The 21241-nt window shown below is 39.2% G+C and overlaps 2 protein-coding genes across 5 annotated transcripts in view; one reads left to right on the forward strand and one right to left on the reverse strand.

The window, feature by feature from the left end:
* The window catches only part of CMSS1 (cms1 ribosomal small subunit homolog), a 226931-nt gene that overhangs the window by 72112 nt on the left and 133578 nt on the right, over positions 1-21241 (forward strand). Inside the window, exon 1 of one of the 3 annotated variants that reach the window (XM_071758669.1) lies at positions 12275-12314. The exons of the other annotated variants lie outside the window; for them this stretch is intronic. Coding sequence (XP_071614770.1) covers positions 12290-12314 — 25 coding nt within the window. The 5' untranslated portion in view covers positions 12275-12289. Of the gene's footprint in view, positions 1-12274; positions 12315-21241 lie in introns of those variants that run through there. 3 annotated transcript variants of the gene reach the window in all.
* FILIP1L (filamin A interacting protein 1 like) overlaps positions 1-21241 on the reverse strand; it is a 147995-nt gene that overhangs the window by 68556 nt on the left and 58198 nt on the right. The window contains exons 3-5 of one of the 2 annotated variants that reach the window (XM_071758578.1): positions 10564-10850; positions 7220-7393; positions 1444-1622 (exon numbers count right to left, since the gene is read on the reverse strand). In XM_071758578.1, the coding sequence (XP_071614679.1) occupies positions 1444-1622; positions 7220-7393; positions 10564-10833 (623 nt within the window). In that variant the 5' untranslated portion in view covers positions 10834-10850. The remainder of the gene's footprint in view (positions 1-1443; positions 1623-7219; positions 7394-10563; positions 10851-21241) is intronic. The other variant, XM_071758586.1, reaches the window with a different exon arrangement.

Below are 21241 nucleotides of genomic sequence, written 5' to 3' on the forward strand. Positions count from 1 at the left end.
AGGAGGATGGGCAGGGAAAAGAGTTTTACTCCTGTCTGCCCTCTTTTCACAAGAAAAAGACTACAATGACTGATGCAGCCTTTCATACTTTGTGAGCCCATGTGTCTGATGTAACATTTTGCCACTTTTAGCAACTGTAGTTGTTTAGCTCTGTCTCTAAGATGAGTGTCATAGTTTTTGAGGAAAAAAGACAGCTGAGATGAAAACTTCCATACATCTCAGGTTTTGGTCCTGATAGGATAATGTTTCACCAAAAAGCCTTCTTAGAGAGGAGCCAGGTCAGTGCCTTGTGAGTGGACTTGGTGCTTTTCTGTGTGTGTCTGTGCATGCCTGCATCTGTGTACATTTCTCTTGAGAAGCAAAGGGTTTTTTCTCCAGGCGCTTTAGTTGCAGCCTATAAACATGGCTGTGTGCTCAGGGGGAAGCATATGTGCTATCTTTGATAGACCTGCAGGAGAGAGGTATTGTTTGAGGGGTGAACGCTGCCAAAATACGTGGAGCATGATGTTACACAGGCAAAGGAGAGGAAGAATTATCTATGTATAATGTGAGTTTGGAATGGCCTTGACGTTCTCACACCCAGACATTTCCATCTGGAACCTGTTCCTAAGCGAAAGGAAACAGAGACAATATTCTCCTATCTTCTGGAGTAGGTATCCAGGGAATAGGAAGTGTTCTTTGATTTACTTTTTTTTTTTTGGGGGGGTGGGGGGGAGAAGAGGGGGGATGTTTTCAGTTTTACTGCAGATTCATAGAAACCACAGTTTAAAGTGGCTTTTTAAAACACAGTAAATGACATTAAATTATTCTTGGTATGTCTTCTGGGAATTGTTATTAAAGCCCTCACACTGTGCTTAAACAAACTATAGCTTTTTAAAAATCCACTTAAAAATAAAGGTGGATTTATGGTTTTTATGCCAGTCCTAATATGCGAATTGTACGATGCTCTTCTGTAAATTGTCTTCTCTCTTTGCTTCCTCTCTCAGTATTTCTGTGGTCTGTCTAAACAAGTTTTACTTCTCCTTGTTTCATTTTTCTTCTGCCACCAAATGTTGAGTGCTTGATTTCATATTCTGTTACATATATACTGTAGTGTACACTGAGCATCTTAAACATGAATAAAGGTTCACCTGCTTCATGTTGGTTATGACTTTACATATTAGTATGTCTCCCTGTATTCTCTGTAGTGTGACACTTTGATCTTGCCACTGTGCTGAAAAATCTGCCAACTGTTTGACTTACCTCACTTGCTGCTGGAGATGTAGGCACTGTTGCTGCTTAGGAGTAATGAGTCGTGTTTTCACAGCCAAACTCTCAAAATACAACTATGCAAATATTTCTTATTTTTAGTGTATTTATGCATTTTTTTTTTAAATGCAGAATAAGAAGGTGGACAGATCCTTAAATGTAATGCTAAATTCTAGGTATTTTTAGTACCCTTACCTTTCATGTTCTTGTTCCAGTAAGTTTGTAAACTCATCACTTTTTTCCACATACTGGTTGTGCCTCCTCTTCTCTTCTTCTAGTTCATACAGTGTCTGTCTGTGTGATTTTTCTACCATGAGAAGCTGCTTCAGCATTCGTTTGTGAGTCTCTTTCTGTTTCTCTGCAACTTTATCAAGCTAAAAAAAAAAAAAAAAAAAAAAAAAGAGCAAAACCTCAGGCTTTCATTAATGAAGGATTTTAAGAAGCTTAATAATACTGAATGCATTTAATAGCCTAATGGCCAGGTCCTTTGGTATCTGTATGGAAATGTACTTACGCAGTTCTGTCAGACAAAATCTGACAAATTAGAAAAATTAGTTGAGGTACTATTTTGCAGGACCCTCGGTCACCTTCTGTTGCTCCTCCTGCCATGACCAATCCTCAGCAGCTTCTAATTAGCAGTTACTGCTCCCAGGGCTGTGGTTTTCTCATTGATCATTGTAGTAGAGAAACAGATGTCTTGGCAGAAGAAGCCCTTGCTTCACATAGAAGTAGACTGACTTTTGGTTAAATAAAAATAGCTCCCTCATTTGTAGCTTCATAAGCTACATAAGAGCATTGCTCATAAGAGCATTGAATTGTCTTTCTGAAGTAGACAGGTAGATTGAAATGTAATTTGCCTTTAGTTTCAGAGTAAATGCATGATAAAACCAAGAGTGCAAAACACTCCTGTCTTCTGCTCTTGCTTTGAGTGTTGCTCTAGGTTTCTGGAATAACTAAGCGCTAAATTTTTGAAGTATTTTTATTTAACAGTGGCATTTCCAGTTTTGTTCCTCAAATGCTGCACATTGTAAAGGAGTTTGCCTTGCAGATGGCACCTTTATAGCACACTTTGAACACCTAATTCCCCCGTCTTCCCCAAGGATTTCTGCTGAGCTTCTAAATATTTTTCTAGAGTGATATTTTAATTGAAATAATTTTTAGTTTTTCTAAACACAGAGGTATTGACACAGAGGTATATCACTGGAGTTATGCTGTTAAACAAAATGATTTCCACAAATTATGATAAAATTATCTTTCTGAAAACGCTCTCATAATTTTGAGTTCAGGGTGTGACCAAGTTATGCAAGTGTTATGTATGCAATCAGAAGGAGTTTTCCTCATTAGGCATTACTGAACTAGCTGAAGTTTGAGGAATGTTTGCTATGGGTCTTCTAAAGACCTGGGAAAAGTCTGGATTGGTGGGAAGCTTAATTCACCACTCATTCCTCATCTCCTGCGGAGACTGCCTCCCCCATCAAGTCAACACAGGAATCCTCATTTCCCTTTTGGAAAAGAGAAATTTTGAGCTCAAAGGCCAGTGACTCCTTTTAACTGCACTCTGTCCTAGCAGGTCAAGCAGCTTTTCAGTGCTTCATTTTATTAATTGGGAAGTATTCACAAATGGGCAGTGTGGGAAGCAATGCTCCAAGATTTCCCCTACAAAGAATTTCATGTACCACAAGAAGCACTGGGGCTTGAAATTGTTAGAGATGCTGCTTATTTTGGAGAAATTAATTCCAAAGAGTGTGTGATCTTTTCCTGAGCTGAAATGCCTAAACATGAGTTTCTTGAATGAGAATATCCTCACTTTCTACATGGGCTTCCAAGTCTCCACTCTGCTTACCTCAGTTTCTTTTTAAGCTTTATATATTCTCTTAAGTCTCTCCTAAATCATTGTTAAATTTTTTGATGACACTGCTATGTATACACTGTAGTATACAAAAAAAAATCTCTGCCCCTCATGAACTGGGAAGCCCAGAACTGGACACAATATTCCAGATGAGGTCTCACCAGGGCAGGGCAGGGCAGAGGGGCAGGAGACCTCCTTCAGGTTGCTGGACACCCTCTTCTTAATGTACCCCAGAATACCATTGGCCTTCTTGTCCACAAGGTCTGTCTCATGGATAACTTACTGTTCACCAGGACTCCAAGGTCCTTCTCCATGGAGTTGCTTTCCAGCAGGTCAACTTCTTATCTGTACTGGACCATTTTGAAAATTGCTCATTCTTTCTGCTTATGACATTAGGGAGTGTCTTTCTGTTGTGACATAACTGGGCTCATTTCGTGGTTGATCAAAAAAATGTAAAGAGAAGTATGACTGTTTGGTGGCCCTCTTACAGCAGGTTGTTATGGTTTATTTCTTTTTATTCACTTGTAATTTGAACACTTTTACACCAGCAAAGTCCCAGCTTTTTGGGAATCATAAATGCCTGATGGAAATGAGCATCTCAGTTGGTGCAGACACTCGAGATGGGCACTGGGCCTTGAGATATTGACTTGTGTTACTGTGCAGTTTGCCTCTCCCTCCCCCCAGGACCAAGCAGAGCAGAGTCTGGTGCTGGGTTGTTGCACTCCTGTGTGTTTTGTTCAGAAGCTCTGTTGTTCCCCAGGGAAAGTGCCCTTATCTCACAGAGGGACACAAGCTGGATTCTTGTATTTCGTCTGAGAGATCTTGTGGTTGACTCCCATGTATCCAGCAGAGAAGAGAGAAGTTGTATTCACCCCTGATAGTGGGAGATTCTCTCACAGGAGTGGTCTCTAGCAGCCCTCTGGTTCCTCAGACTGCTCTGTCCAACAGAATCTACTCATGCAGAAATACCCATTTGTATGTATGCACACACATTTACTCAGCATACACGTTTCTTGTCTAAAAACCGTAGAGGGCTAATAAGTAACAGCATAAATGTCTTCTGTTAAAAATTAAAGTGATAAAATCTTGATTAAGTGATTTTTTTAAATTTTTTTTTCCCCTTGCTAACCATATGGGCTTTTTGCTAGAATTAATACTAGAACATGCTGTACAATACAATGGAAAATGAGACATGGACTTACGTAACTGTGAAAAGTTCAGCTAGCTAAAAATTCACAGGAATTTAATAGTTTAAATACATTTTGCCACCAACTTGTGTCTGAAGTTAACTAGGATGGTGTGTCTCATATCCATTACATTGAAACTGAATTTCTTGTCTTTCTCTTTTAAACGTATTCTGTGTTTGGCACTGTACCAGAGTAAAATCCAGGTTAGTTACATTTCTTTATTCAAAGTTCAGTGAAATATTATTCCTGTTAATAATATCCTCATGGTCATTGTTTATAAGTGTATAATCTTGAGTTTAAGATTACTGGAGATTATGGGAACTGTTCCTTCCTTGTCCTTTTCAACCCTAACTGAGCCAAATTTCCATATGGATATGTTAGTCTGCTTCTCCTAAATGCCATATTGTCGATGTTATTGTTTCAGTCTTTTCCTATGACTTTAACTTGTTGGTGCTCTACAGCTGTCATCATTAGGAAGTTGTGACTGTTACTGGTAAGATGTTATGAAGATATAATAAGCTATACTTTGTTAAAAGGCTAGTGATGACACATCTTTCCCAGAATTGATTTGCATTAGAATTTTTAAAATTGGTTAAAATTTGAATTATCCTTTATGGATGCAGAATATAGGCTTTCTTCTAGTTTTGCAGCTTACTGAGGAGCTCTCAAAGTGTTAGGAGGTGCTGTTCATCACATTTCTAATAGTGAGGCACCAGATTTTTTAATCTTTTGTCTTACTGGAAGCTGGGTAAGGTTAGAAATCAGGATTGGCTTTTCGATTCCATGAAAATTTGAAACACGAGAAGAGAAAAAGACCATAAATTCTTCAGTATTTTGCTCATTATCTTTTCCTATATCACCTTCTCTGATTTTTTTATTGTTTCTTATACTGTCATTACGTATTTATTACAATGTTGAATGCTTTTTGTTTTCTCTTTTAGACAAGTAACAATTGATCTGAGGACAGATCTTACTTGATCTAAATTTATAAACCATACAAAGATGAAAAACCTTTTCAAGCCTTTGTGTCAGAGAGAAGCAAAAAATAAGTCTGTTTTCTTTTAAGTCACAATAAACAAAAAACAATTCATTGTATCCTCAAGTGGGAGAAATAAGAGCTGGCTAATAGGTCGCACATTAGTTTGCTGTAGGGCAGTTTTGGCTGAAAACCCCTCTGCATTCAAAAAAAAAGAAAAAGTCATCTTCTAGCCAAGGAAGACACACTCTTGGTCTGTCACACTCCTTAGAGGTTTTGCAAAGGATGATGAATTACTGATTTTTTTTTTTTTTCTGTTTTACTGTGTATTTCTTCACCTGTGAATGGTGTTCCTACTGAGTACAGCTGGCCAGCCACCAAATTTCCCTATTACATTCTCAACCAAATTTGTCAAGGAACTTCATGAAGTTTGGGATAGATGAGTGAATTGCAAGAGACCATTAAAGGACGAGTAGTCTTACAGGTACCTTCTGAAATTCACTGTATTTTCAGTTGTGGTTTTGGCAAGATCCTCTGTGTTCAGGGCTACAAGGCTACAAGTCAGGGGTGAGACACACGTGCTTGGATCACCAGAAGTTTTGTAGGCAGATACAAAGGTATATTGTCACAGTGGCAAAGGAGGAACTTGAACAGTCACTTTCCATATTTTGTGGCTGGTGCCACCTCTTCCTTGGTTTTTATAGATGTTCTAAAAATCCAAACAAAAGCTAAATTGATCTCTTGCTTAACTTGGGGAGATTTTGAAGCTGAACTTGTGGAACGCCTGCTTGTTACAGCATCTTTTGGCTTACCAAGATACACGAAGTGTCAGTGCCTTCCTAGCCTTTAAGTTGCTCTTGGGATGTTTACCTTTGCCTTTTGGAATGGCAGTGGTGTCAGAAATCCTTTCTCTGCCGTTAAGTGCAAGAAGGGAAAAGCACATATAAACCTATGTAAAGTAACAAACTGAACTTGTGCTTTTAAACTGTTACGGACTTCTCTTCAAATAATTTCCATTTGCAGTCTGTGACATAATGCCACAGTGTTTTAAAATAAAGTGACCTCCACCTTTGAACCTTATCTGTTTCAGATTATAGCCAGAGATTTTAACTTTTAAGCCTCTGAAATGAGTGCTGACCTTTTGCCTGACATAATTTCTTCTGAAATGAACTCTCTATCCTTATGTACATTTCTGTTCAGATGCCTAGGAAAATGGTTGGTATAATAATCTTATTCATAGTTTCTGTTTCATTTGTATGATGATTATCTTTACTCAGCAGCATATTATAAATGTTTATCTAAATTCAAGAGGAGACATGCACTTTTGAAAGAAACCATATTCTAATAGGAAGGGATTTTAACATCCAGTGGTTTGCATGATGCAGCAGAAATGAATTTCAGATAACATTGTTCAGAAAGTATGACTGTTGCTGCAGTGTAATTAAACTAAACGTTACTTGGGTATAACATGAGCGTATTAGATTTCTTCCTGTCTAATGACAGCTTATTACACTAACTACTCAGACCAAGCAGGTATACCTGTGACACCCCCAAAATTTGTGGGAATTGGAATATGTAAAGGTAGCCATCACTGGTAAATGAGCCCTTTCCAGCTATTGATATGATGGTCTCAGTGAGACAAATGGGAAGCATCTGTTTATAAGGGTTGTGACTATGGATAAAGGGGGGGGGAAGCAGTGTCAGAAATAGAAGACTGATTAACAGAGTTTGAGTTAAACAACATTGTGTCTATGTTTAAAGCCTCTAGTGCACAGTATAAATGAGAATCTCTAGATACCTGTTTTTATTAGGGATCCCACTAGACTCTGGGGTTTGACACTTACCTTCATGTTACGTTTTAGATTTAGAGCTCATTTGCTTTCTTTACCTGAAGTCAGTGATATATTTTCTGTTGAATTTGGTGGGAACTATGGTTAAATATCAATTATACCTTCATACCTCTCTCATAGGCTTTTCATAGATATCTTCTTGCCATTGCTCAGCCTTGGTTTGGATAGCATCTCGCTGGAGAGCCTCTAACACCTTCTTGGGAGTAACAAAGCCGTATTGTGCTTCGAGCACAGCCAAGTCAATTTTTTCAGCTTTAAGTACACCTATAACTTCATCTTGAGCCTGCAGAAACATAAAGCAAGGTTTTATTTTGTTAAACTGTGTACGTGTACTTAAAGTTTAGCTTTCTACTTTGATTTTAAGAAAACTCACATTTAAAAAAAATAATGCTGTGTATGTAAAGTGTCCAAAAATAGTCAGTAAAATGAAGACAATAAAAAAGCATGAGATCCTTGTATTGTATTAGTTCTGCATATAAAGTAAAAAATATTCAGAACCCTCATCAGTGCATAAGTACTTTCTTAGTAATTAGATCTTACTGCAGTTTCATCAGGGTGTAGCATTCACAGCACAAAATTTCAGGGCAAAGTCTGACTTGCGGTATTAGTTATTGTCAAAGATGTCAGGAGGCTTCCTGGAAGTCTTGGACATTCAGTATGTTCTGTGTGCAAAGGTGGCCTCTGTATTTTAAACCTGGCTGGGGCTGTCTGCTTCTGCTGCTACCCTGAGCTTGTTTGAGAGGTGACTCGAGTGAGGTTTGTGGTGCAGGGGATGTGACCCTTTGCAACACACATTCCAAAGCCATGCAATAATGGCAGTTCTTTAAAACAAGATTAATTGCCTTCAAAGCTGGCAGTGGGGTCCTGTGTGTATGTGTATGTACGTGTGCATGCATCTGTAAGATCATGCCTTATTGTATTTATAGACATGGAGATGTACACACACTTGTGTACATTCCCTCAGGTAAAAAGCAATCTTGCAGCATCAGATTTTTTTGGAATTAACTGCTGTAAGGGCATTCTCAATTTTTAAGTGCATGCTAAAAAGAGAGGCATTTTAAAAGATAATCAGAAGAAGGTGATGTTATCTGGTTTCCAAAACTCATGTGTTTTCAAGAAGTACAGCCTAAAAATATGCACGATACTTTTCCTTTTTTAATGTCATTGCATTTGCTTCACTAAACTTATAAAATATCTGATGACATCCTCTTAGCAAAGAGTAGATACAATATGTTCCCGAGGTTTTTTAATTTATTATGTTTTTCTAGGTATTTCAGAAATTCCTGTGCAAGCTGGCAGGCACACATACCTTCTTCCTATCATACAAAATGTTCTCTAAGTCCATGCTGGAGAAACATGCTGTATGTATCTGCAGGACTTAATGGGATTTATAGATTCTCTTTTTTTGTTTTTTTGTTTTGTTTTGTTTGTATGTAAAGTGTCCAAAAATAGTCAGTAAAATGAAGACAATAAAAAAGCATGAGATCCTTGTATTGCATTAGATTGCTTTTTGTTTTGTTTGTTTGCTTTTTGTTTTGGGTTTTTTTTTTGTTGGGGCTTTAGGGAGGGGGGGTTGTTTGTTTGGGTTTTAAACATTTTTATAGCAAAGAAACATGTCTTTTCTATAAAGTTAGTAGCTCCTAATTGTTAAGTTGGAGGGGACAGAATACCTGCTACAAGTATTGTGCTCAGTCTCGCTTCTAATGGTAATGTTCTTTCATCTTTCATTTATATAATATATAATTATGTGAATGCTACTGCCAGGGAAAGCAGTTTAGGTCACCACTTCTCCTAGGGCTATGTACATCCCTTTTTATCCTGCATCCTCTGGTGTGGGAGGTTGCCACTGTCTCTGTTACAATGACATAACTGCATGAAGTGTCTTTAACTTCCATTGTCTGCTGTGATCTCATTTAAAACCAAAATGAAATACATGCTAGTCCTAGAAGGGTAGAATAGGAAGGGAGGAAGTCATAAAAGAGAAAAATGTGTTGGGAGAGAGTAACTCTTATGTTATGGAAGCTCTGGAGTGGAGCACTTCTGTATCCCTAGTTGTGGGGATGTATTAAAAAATATAATCTATTTATAACGCTGTTGTGAAAAAGACTAGAAGAGTTATCTTTTTGCATCTTAAATGTTCTGGAATCAGAGAGTAGTGGCATCTCACTTTGAAACTTGATTATGGTTGGATTGACAGCTGATCTTCAGAGATTTGACTTTGTATTACAGCAGGTGGAAAATCAGGAATAAAAATAATGTTTTACTTTTTTCTTTCATAATGCTTCCTTTGGAATGTCAGATATGACTTAAAATGTTTGTCAGGCTAACTGTTTTCCAGGTTCTTATTTCACTCTTCGCCAGTTTTAAATCTTAAGAATTGAAGTGTATGTTTATTTTGTTATATATATATTTCTATTAAACAAGTGTAATGAAGTGTTTGTAATATATGTATAAATATATATACACAATTTTTTTGAGAGGAAGAGAAGTGTTTTGGAGGTGTGGCATCTAAATTTTAATCTATTTTAAGAAAGGGTGAGAAGGAGAGAAATGCTTCACACCTTTTTTTTTTTTTTTTTTTTTTTTTGTTCTCATAATGAAATGTTCTGTAGAAGTTTGCCTTGGATCTACTCTGAGATTGGTACATCTATCAAATATAATGCATGTATGTTCTGTTATGCATGTATATATTATGTACATTGATAAGTATATTTAAAGGATGGAACTACCCAGCTACTGTCTAGGTAATAAACTCTGAAACCATATAATGCACCCCTCTATTCTTCTTTGGCCAACCCTTTTGCCTCTGCCTATGAGTGCTTTTAGGTTGCTGTCGCTACTTTAGTGCAATCAGCCCACCACAGAAATATTCTCCCTTCTCACTGGAAATCTGGTTCCCACTTCCTGAAATTAGATTTGATCAGGTTAGGCATCATTTACCACTTGGTAGCTAGCTCCTTCTTCAAAATCCAGTAGCTTGTAGGCTAAGTGGCTTACAGGAAATAAAATAGCTACTGCTTAATAGCATATGCTTATGACTTCATAGAAGAGAGGAGATAAGAAATAATAAAGTAACAGATCTCAAAGTTCTCTAGTGTGTTCTCCATATAGGTTTTGCAGTGACAGACACCTTGTATTCAAAGTAGTAAGAATGTGGCAGCACATTAAGAAAGTTTTAGGTTCTCTGCATTGAGAGCTACATGATCTTTCACAGTGAGTGCTTTTAGTGTGATACAGGTGCATTGTAAGTTTTATTTGCGTTTAAAGGTGGTGCAGTGATAGCTGTAAGAATAACAACTATAATTAGCATTTTTATGTATTTTGCATCTTATATTTATCCTTCTGTATTGAGTTAGGCAGGGTGTTTCCTTGACATTAAAGCACCATGTGTTTTGTGGTAAATTGTGTGTGTGTGTATTGTAATCTGGGGTATAAAATAAGACAATAAATCACCTGCAGTTCACCCTCGAGGACACTAAGTAGAAACAGTAAGTCATCACGAGAGAGATCCTCTCTTTTCTTGAAAGAGCTTCTTTGTTTTTTCTCTGCCTTAGGGCTTCTTAGGGTGGTACTGGTTTGGGCTACATCATCCTTCTCCTTCTGCCTTCCTTGCACGTTTCCTCTCCCACTGTAACCAACCTCTTCTTTATGGTGGTCTTTCGGCCTTTGCTGGCTCAGCTTTGGTCTGGTTGGGCTTTCTGTGCTTTTACTTCTGGAATGCATGGTTTATGTCTCTGAAGCTGAAGGAAGGCGGGGGGAAAAAAAGTAATTGTTTTAACTAGCAGAAACGATAAAACTATTACCATAATTTATGGCAGGTATTATTCTTCCCTTGAGACTGGTAGTTTTCCCTCCCACGCAAGGCTGTTTGTCATTTATGTGAGCCAACAGGAGTGGGCTGTGATTCTTCCTGTAATGAAGTAAATCTCAAATGCCACCCCCACAACCTTGCTGGTCGTGGTGTCCCCCCAGCAGTAACCATGTGGTATGAAAGGTACTTCCTTAAAGCTCGACTTTAGCACACTGAAGGTGTTAGTACCTGGCCAAAGGGACACCTGTCCTAACTAGGCCCCTTTGAAGTGCCACTGATAAGTAAGCATACTCTAATGCCTTTGTACATAAGTGACTAACACTGTATAAATATTGATCAGCCTCAGGAGCTCTGTTTTGCTTATCACTGTACAGATTAAGGGATGAAGGGGTAATAGTCCACCTCTACAGGAAAACTGTTGTCATGGATACTTTCATAAGCAGACAAATTGCCTGGTCATGGTGAAGTTAAACATGTTTCTGATACAAATGAAGCACACTTTTTCTAATTAAATGGCAGTGACAATTGCTGAAAGGTCCAGAAAATTGTTATGGCAGGAGATGATTGTGCTGCTGCTTTTTGCCTTCACAAATCTGTGGCTGATCAAGTTCTGCCAGAGCTTCCCCTTCCACCAGGTTCTGACTCTGAATCTTTTCAGTTCTGACTGTGACTACACTCCTTAACTGTGGTAATTTTCCACAGAATGCTACAAATAGTTCCTTTTGCCATTTTCCTGCAAGAACAGAGGAGGTGGGCTTTTGGTATGAAATGGATGAAGCCTGAGAGGGTGGAAAATTTGTCAAAACCATTATAAGAAGTGTACAAGAGAAGTGTTCAAGAGCAGTTTGGATGGGGCTTTGAGCAACCTGACCTAGTTGGAGATGTCCATGTCCCATGGTGGGGACTTTGGAACTTTTAAGGTCCCTTCCAACCCAAACCATTCTACGATCTATGAAAAGCAAGTGTCATTTTCTACAAAGCTGAAGTCTCTTCTAGTCTAGTTTAAAGCACTCCTAATAGCTTGTATTTCATAAGAAAAACTAGTTTCTCCAGGTCTCACAAAGCAAAGGTGTATCAGATTTGCATGGCAGTGTGTGCTGGAACCTGTTTAGTGAAGCTGTACATCAGCAGGGTCAGGTTAGGAAGGGAACTTGTTAAGTGCAGAAGACAGTTGTTTGTAACATGCCAGTGATGCTAGCTGATGATGATTAGGTTAAGCTGGTGCTCATCCTCTTCTTTCAGTTAACTGTAGTTTCTCTGTGTTCACTGTGGTCAGCTGATTAGGATTACTCCTCTTCTGCATCTTGCTTACAGGGTGCTACTATTTTGGAAGAAGACCATTGGTTTCCTTTGGGCATAAGATGCTGAATGCCTGCTTTGCATTTGCATACAGGTAATGGCTAGTGCTTATAAAATCATATGCAGGAGTTATGAGACTCATCAGATTTGTGGACATCAGTTGCCCTATGGCAATGTAAAAAGGTGTCTCACCCCTCTTTGAGCCAGGTTTTCAAGATAGAGTAACAAGTGGAAAATTTGCCTTTTTCCACTCTGTGTCTCAGCTGGTTTTCATTTCAAATTACATAATGACAGGGGCTGTGTAGAAGAAAGCTGTCTTGTGAAAAAGTGGTAAGGAAGAAGTGTTCCTTCTTGTTACAGGGATTGTCGTTCTCTTTTTTCCTGTCAGACTGACTCTTGCATCTTGCAGTGAACTTCTGTGTAGAAGCTGATTTATGCCCTTTTTCTCTGTACCACCAAGACAATAAGGATGACAGTATAGGATACCTTGTTGATAAGATAAACTACAACTGCTAAGAAAGGAAGCATCAGGCAAGAAGACTTGTTTGGTTTGTGTGCTTTGTGCTTGTGATCTTTCAGCTGGTTTTGATCAGTTACTTGCTACTTTTGATCAATACAGCAGGAATTGTTGCTATGTGAACGGGAAAAACAAGGGTACACGTGAACATTCTCTTATCGTGCTTTATGTACAATATAGGCAATACCTGTTTGCATCAAAATAAAGGAATATTGAAAGGGATTATCCAGATTATGAAATTGCAGACCACTGTACAGTGGGTACTTAAAAGAGATTAGTTTACTCTAGGTGGGCTAATAAAAGGCCAGAAAGCCTGTGTTCTGCACTATTGTGCTTTCTTTAACATTATGATGTGTTTGTTTCATTGAAGATTTTGCAGAGGTATCTTGCCCAAAGTCACAAGGTGATGGTTCCCAGGCTCATCAGTTTAAATGCAGATGGATGGACTGGTTTCAGATTCAAAAATGAGTTATGGGTAGGTGACATTGAAACATTCTGGTAAACCAAATCATTGCATGTAGCACACTCAGCTCAGTTTGAGTCTATTCTCTGTGCTCATGTTCTTATTCTTCCCACAGTTTATTTTCTGTTCTGCTTTTTAAAGAGTTTGCTAATCTCTGAACATGAATGCTGGCCTTCTGCATATAAAGGAGAAATTTTCCTCTCCTTGGTGATGAGCAAGTAATCTCAGGGATCAAAATATACTTCCCTGAAGAGCCAGATGAATAAATGACCAAATGTTTCTATGATGTTAACTTGGTCTCCACCCTCTCAATCATATTCTGAAGGAGATGAAACTGTGTTTGTCTCTTTGGCAGCAGTAAGCAAGCAGGTGGTTCAGAAATAGCCACACTTTTGTGGGAAAGACTGAAATATCCTTCAGAGATGACTTCACCACAAACACCATAGGGTTTTGAGACATCCATTTTTTTCCCAACTGTTTTCCCCCTTAGTGTGTTCTTTTTAGTCAGTGATTGACTTAGGAGCCAACAAAGTCTCTCATAGGACCAAATTTTCCCTTAATCCCAGGGTAAGGATCCTGAATAGTTAAGAGCTTGCAGTTTCTTCCAAAAATCTGTGACTAACATCCCTTAAAAGTGTATGACAAGGCTTTTGATTTGCTGAAATTACTAGGACTTCTACCAACAGACTGGCTTTTAAAAGGAGTTGCCAGGCAATTGCTTAGTATGCCAATGTAATGGAAGAGCACAAAGCACACAATGTAATTTGGAAAGAGGTCTGCAACACTGCCTAACACTGTGAATGTGGTTTGGTGCAGGAAAAAAAAAAAGAAGGTGGTCTCACATACGTTACTACAAGGCTACAGGAAATTTCTTCCTTTCCTGTGTAGCAAAAGCTGCTTTGAAGCATCGTGTTCAGCTTAGTGCCACACATACATGCCATGGAGAAATTGATCTCCTGTCTCTATACTTCTGCTTTGTTGTTTGCCAGGTAGTGCCCAAGCATGGAAAGAGGCTTTTGGCTGGGCCATATCTTGTCTTCCACCAGAGAAAACAGCAGGTTTGTCTTGTTCTCCTTCTGTAGTCCTTATGGGGCCCGTTGGACAGCAACCAAGCCATGGTGAACATAGTAGAAGATAAAAAAAAAAAGTCATCTTATTAATTGGAATCCCAGGACTTGGCCATTTCACAGCATCACTGAACCTTTCCTGGAACTGGTACCTTCTGACAGGATGTGTTAAGACTTACATCCTTTCTTTGCATAGGAATTGCTTTGTAGTAAATTTGCACCAATTCTGAAGATACAGCCCTTCTTTTTGGATAGACTGCTTTACTGTTTTCCTGAGAATCATTTGAAGTGGTTTCTCTCCAGAGGAATGTTTTATTTGTACTCTGACTGTCTCAGAGTCTGTGCTCTTACTCTCAGTAGCTTATTCTTGTGCTGTTTCAGTGCATAGGCTGAGCAGTAAGTGAAAAGAGGCTTCTTTCCTTTAATAGGTTCTTCATCCAGTGGATCTGAGGTGTTTCCATTGTAGCACAGAGACTGCAAGATTAAACTGTTTTTCTGGGAAAACCGATGCAGGAGTGCTTACCTGTGTAGCCTGACCCATCTGTTGTACCATATGGGTGTGCACAAGTCTTTGGGACCAGATGGGACCCACCCGAGGGTACTAAAGGAGCTGGCACAACTGCTTACCAAGCCACTCTCCATTATTTTATCAACAGTCCTGGCAAACTGGGTATGTCCCAGTTGATTGGAAACTGGCAAATGTAACTCCCATTTACATGAAGGGCCAAAAGGATGATACGGGGAACTATAGACCTGTTAGTTTGACCTGGATGCCAGGAAAGGTTATGGAGCTGGTTATCCTGAGTACCATCACACAGTACATACAAGATAACCAGGTGATCAGGCCCAGTCAGCATGTGTTTACAAAAGGTATGTCCTGTCTGACTGGTCTCCTTCTACAACAAGGTGACTCGTGTAGTGGATGAGGGAAGAGCTGTGGACATTGTCTATCTGGATTTTAGTAAAGCTTTTGACACTGTCTCTCATGGCATTTTTCTTCAGAAACTTGTGGCACTTGGCTTGGATAAATATACCCTGCATTGGATAAAAAACTGGCTGGATGGTTGGGCTGAAAGAGTGGTAGCGAATGGAACTAAATCTAGCTGGCGACTGGTCACGAGTGGTGCCCCCCAGGGTTCAGTGGTGGGGCCTCTTCTCTTTAATATCTTCATTAGTGATTTGGATGAGGGGATTGAGTGTACCCTCAGTAAATTTGCAGATGACACCAAACTAGGTGGCTGTGTTGATCTGCTGAAGGGTAGGGAAGCCTTACAGCAGGACCTGGACTGGTTGGACCAATGGGCCAAGGTGTTAATTGTATGAGGTTTAACAAGGCCAAATGCCAGGTCTTGCACCTGGATCATAACAACCCCAGAGCTACAGACCTGGGGAAGTTTGGTTAGAGAGCTGTAAGTTGGAAAGGGCCCTGGGGGTATTGGTTGATAGGGGACTTAATATGTGTCAGCAGTGTGTGCAGGTGGCCAAGAAGGCCAATGGCATCCTGGCTTGTATTAGGAACAGGGTGGCCAGCAGGAACAGGGAGGTGATCATCCCTCTGTACTCAGCTCTGGTGAGGCTGTACCTTGAGTGCTGTGTTCAGTTCTGGGCTCCTCACTATAGGAGGGACACAGAAGTGCTGGAGCGTGTCCAGAGAAGGGCACTGAGGCTCATGAAGGGCCTGGACACAAGTCCTGTGAGGAGCGGCTGAGGGAGCTGGGGGTGTTCAGTCTGGAGAAGAGGAGGCTGAGAGGAGACCTTAGAGCTCTCTTCAACTACCTCAAGGGAGGTTGTAGCAAGGAGGGAAACAGCCTCTTCTCCTTAGGGAACTGTGGTAGGACCAGAGGGAATGGATGAAAGATGTTCCAGGGGAGGTTTAGTCTGGATGTTAGGAAACATTTTTTCACTGAGAGGGTCATCAGGCATTGGAATGGCCTGACCAGGACAGTGGTGGAGTCACCATCCCTGGTGGCATTTAAAAGGTGTTTGGGCCTGGTCCTTAGGGATATGTTTTAGTAGTTAGCTTATGGTGTTGGTTAAAGGTTGGATTGGACGATCTTGGAGGTTTCTTCCAACCTAGAACATTCTGTGATCTTGTGGTATGCGGAATTGCAGGGGTTCAAGCAGGAGAAAGAAAATAAATTAGTAGCCTCTTTCCTCTCTCACAGGATCTTACCAAGTTTTGGTCTTTGAAGACCAAAGGGCATTCTGCAAGCACAGCATTTACTCAAATGGAAAGAAAATCTGGATTCAACAGAGGATGTAAACTCTCCCAGACAGGAAAAATGTATGGTTTAGAATTGGATATAATTTTCGTGCTCGTCGTGGTTTATGCTTATCTGACCACAAGTCAGGTTTTTCATCCCTTGGCAACAGGGAGCCTCTTCTGAGACAGTAAGATGTCTTTTGGACTGTGTTAGAGAGTTGTCATGTTACTCTGCTGATGGTAAAGGCACTGTGAAATTTCTACCATCTGTTGTCTCCTCTTTCCTCTTTCAGTCCTGTAGTGTTTTGCACATATACAGTGATTGTGGTTAGATAAGATCTTCCCAAGTCCATTCTGCATACGCGTTTGTACAGGTTTACTGTCCTCTTAAGAAGGCTGCATCTGTGTGGGATGTTTTCCTTCTTTTGAAGGACGTATCTGTGTTAGTTGCCTGTAATTTTGGTATTGGTGTGTGAACTTGTGATCTGGTCTTCACGTTGTGTCTCACGTTGTGCCTCAAACTTACATGTATACACACACCGTGGGATTTTTTGCCTGGAAGTTGAGAAAAGAGCCTGTACTATGAGGCCAGTTGGCTGGGTTTGTGTCGCTTGAGCTCAAATTACAGTAGATTAACCAATCTCAGCCCATCTCCTGATGAGGTTCAAGTGGTGCTTGCTCCCATGTTTAATTCATAGTGTGCCACACCCATTTGCAATCTTCTGTTTGAAAGCACAAGCCACTTGCACAGAACATACTTGAGATATTTGTATGTAGGAAAAGATAGTTAGGAATGCATATACTATTCAGAAATGGCAAAGCTTTTTCTAAGCAGGGTTCTTCAGAGGGTCCATAAAACCAAGTGTCCTGTTTATTAGACCTCTTTGTGGTAATCCATGAGAAATTCAAGAGTTTGGGCTCCTTGCTATGTTGTGACGTTACTTTGGCAAAACTAGGTAGCTGTTCTGAAGTGTGAAATGAAGACCAGGATTCTACATAGGTTCCAGTTCAGAAAACAAGTCTTCAAGGGTTTTCTGATATGAACTGATTTTTCCTTGACTCTGTTCACACCTGGAACAACAGGTGACCATCCCTAAGATTCAATGGCACATGCATCTCTTTTTTCTGCTAAATCTGTCTCTTTCCTCCACATGAATTAATCTCTCTTGTCTCCCAGCATTTTGCCAAGTTGATGGTAGCTTTAGGAAATGACAGTGTGTCTATTGCATTGTATGCATATAGTTTATGTAGCAAACAGGTTAAATTTGTTTGAGGTGATTTATCTTCTCAGTGAGATACTACACATGCTGCAAAGCCCCAGCATGCAGCTAAGGTTTTAGTTTTAGTGGCAGAACCACTCTTAAGTTGTATGTGCACCAGAGCTTCCATGTGCTGCTGCAGGGCAACAACACGAGTATAATCCCATGTTTTCATGGGTTCAAAAGGTTGAGGAGGAATCAACACTAAAACAGCTGGAATTTCTGTAACTTTCTACTTCTGGGAATTGAGGGTTGTAGGGAATTTTAAGCAATTACACTCAATTGCTTCTCAGAGATTAATGTGGGGAATGTTTTCCTCTATCTGCTTCCTTGGGTTTAGAGGGGTTTTTTTTCGTCATTTTAAAGTAAAATGCTTCACAGTTGTTTTGTCATTAGGCGAGTGGTTTATGTTAGTGCAAGAGAGATCTTCAGAGCATGTGAAAAAATGTTTCTATAACATCAGGTAGTTCTCAGGGTTTGAAAAGAGAAACTCTGCCTTGCCATATTGTCTGTTTCTCTTTCTAAATTAAAAAAATGTGAATCTTGCAGTTGTCTTTATGGCAGACTTTTATTACTAGAGTACACTGAAATAAAACTCAGGTGCTCCAATATCAATTAAATGAATTTGCTTTGAAAGTATAGAATTTTACCTTTTTATGAGCATAAGAAATAGTTAACATTATTTAATACAGTGCTTGTAGCGTAAGAGTTATTATTCAGCTGCTGTAATTTTGGCTCAAATGTATAATTACTCTGTAATTACAGCATTATCCAAAGCAAAAATGTGAAATAATTCTACATGACAAGAAAATGTTCTTGTCTTAGAACATGATGAGAAAACTCATCCTTTTTCCTGGATATCTTGACATTTACTGGATGGTAGATGCTTAGGTAGCAGGATAATTCAGCTCCAATTTAGGCTAAGTACCACAGTATATATGATCAAGAATATATTTAAAATTAAAAGAAAAAGGGAAGAAAGAAGCTGTGTAGAGAGAAGTACTAATGGAGCCTGTTTTTCTTTAATCTATGCCTACAGAAAGCCAAAGGCAGCAGCTGAGTTTGAATCCCACATTTAATTTTTCCCTCGCTGTGGCCCTCTCTCAATTCTTTCTGGAGGGACTGTTTTCCCTGAAACCTGTTGAAATATCATTATCTTGCCATTTCTCTCTGGTTTGTTTGAAATTAGTCATTCAGGATGCGCCCCCTGGATAGATAAAGTCCACATCCTTGTTGCCACAGGGAAAACAGCTCAGGCTCTTGTAGGAAGAATACACTGGAAACTTTGTCCTTTTCCCAGAGTCATCTTTCATAAGAATATTCATCAAGCTGAAAGGGTGACATATTCAGAGTTGTGAAACAACAGGTTTTTTAAAGTTTGTTTTACATGCTTCTGTAAATCCCATAGGTGATAGCTAAGGTAGGGTATTTGAGGACCTGAGCAGGAGCTTGGTATCTGTATGTAAAATAACAATATGTAACATTGAAATTTAAAACAAAAATCCCCAAAACAAAGCCCTTTAGGCTAAATTTTATGTATGATAAGTCATACTGTCTACTGAATGCTGGATTTGGTGTTTTTTTGCAACTTTACAGAAGAATTTTACTGGCTCTTATTTAAGGTTTTGCATGTTATTGGACTGATATAGTTTATACGTTCTGATCTAATTTCTGATTCTTTCATATGAATTTATATGCCTATCAGGTCAATAGTGATGTTTCTGGCTTTTGCTTTCCCTGTTCCAACTAGAGACTTACTAAATGAAATCTTATAGAGACCCTGGTCAAGGTTTGGCACCTTCTTGTGCCAAACACAGTCCAAACATACCTGAAGATGTTGTGTAAAGAGTGGGATTAATTTTGAGAAGTACAGGATGGTTCTGGGAGAGTTTGTATCTTCAATGATCCACGTGTTTTCTTGTGTCCCAGCTGGAAGCTATGTCCCTTTCCTTCCCCAGACTGGTTTTTGTAACATGACAGAGCTCGTAATTTTAAAACTATTTTTCAAAGTAATAAGAAGTAAAACACAAGTGTAATGAAGTCAAGTCTGTAAGACCAAGAAGCAAAAGAAGTTCGTGCAGTCAGGTGCAATTTTTACCGATTGGTTTAAGTATCCAAGACCCAAACTTCTTAACCCTTACAGCTGTTTTCTTTTCTCCTTTTTTCTATCTGCATGGCATTTTGTGTGAAGTGCAATACATCCACGAGTCTTGAAGTAGGCAGCACAGGCCATAGTGAGGACTACAGACTAAAAATGTACACCTTCAAAGTGAATATACATTAATATTCTTCAAGGGTATTGTCAAGCGTAGCTTTGTTGAGGCATTTCTTTGTGTGGGAGTGTTCACCTCAGTGTTGCTTTTCCCCACACATGAAAATAAACCACAGGCTTTTAAATAGCCTGAGAAAAGTTTCTTCAAAGAAAGATCAAAAGTCTTTACTAATGTCTGAGGAAGCTGCATGGCTGCCTCTCTTGTCAACTCATGTCTGTGAAGGGCTGGCTAAGACAATCAAGGTCATTATTCCATTGACTTGATCATTTGAAACCTAGTCTGAGAGGAGGTGCCGTGTTTGGAGAGGGGAGAGGGTAATCCGCAAATGCCCCCTAATTTTACCAAGACAGACATGAGTAAAACACCTTCTCAGAAACCACTGTTATTTTTCCTGCTGTATGTCTGGGAAGCTCTACTTAAAACAGTTGTCTTTGGCAGTGCATATACAAGATTTCTGTGTAAGCATGAGTTGATTGACATTTTTAAATATTGCTATTTTATCTGCTTTTGTGGCTGTTGAAGTTATGTGAAGTGTCCAGATATGACATTTCTTTCAGGGCTTTGTACAAGTTGTATAGCTGATTTTTTTGTTTGCTCGCTTGGTTGGTTTAGAGTCCATATGGCAGAAAGTATTTGTTAATCTGTTTTGCATCTAAGCAACACAGAACACATATTAGCCAAACTTGAAAATTTATGATATTCTCCCTAATCTGGAATTTCCCATCTTCAGACAGTTTTCAGGAAAATGGATTAATTTTTGTTCTTCCAACTGCTATGGGGTTTTGTTCGTAGTTTTTTCTTAATGACTCTTTGCCATCATGAACTTCATCTCTTATGCTTCCGACCAAATCTTTAAGTACTCCCTGCTACCAGACAGCACATAATCATAGAAGCTGGTGAGAATAGCATTTCTTTTTTGAAGGATTTTACTGATTAGCTCATGCTGGCACAAAACATCTGTGAACAACACTAGGTAGGACTTCAGGCTTGTATCTAAACCTAGGATTTTTGACTGTTCATATGGAATTTATGATTTTTGTTTGTGGTTTTGTTTGCTGTTAATTTAAACCAAACTTCTTCGTACCACCCCCATCAAAAACTATACTCTGTTTCTGTCTAAAAATCTGACAGTAGTATTTCACGGGTTTACTGCATCAGAAAAGAAATCACTCAGATTACTTTTTTTATTTTTTTTTTTTTTTTTTACTTCTGAATTTTAGGGTTCTCTTTTAGCTGTGA

This window comes from Heliangelus exortis, chromosome 1, assembly GCF_036169615.1.
Source record: "Heliangelus exortis chromosome 1, bHelExo1.hap1, whole genome shotgun sequence".
Classification (NCBI taxonomy): Eukaryota; Metazoa; Chordata; class Aves; order Apodiformes; family Trochilidae; genus Heliangelus; species Heliangelus exortis.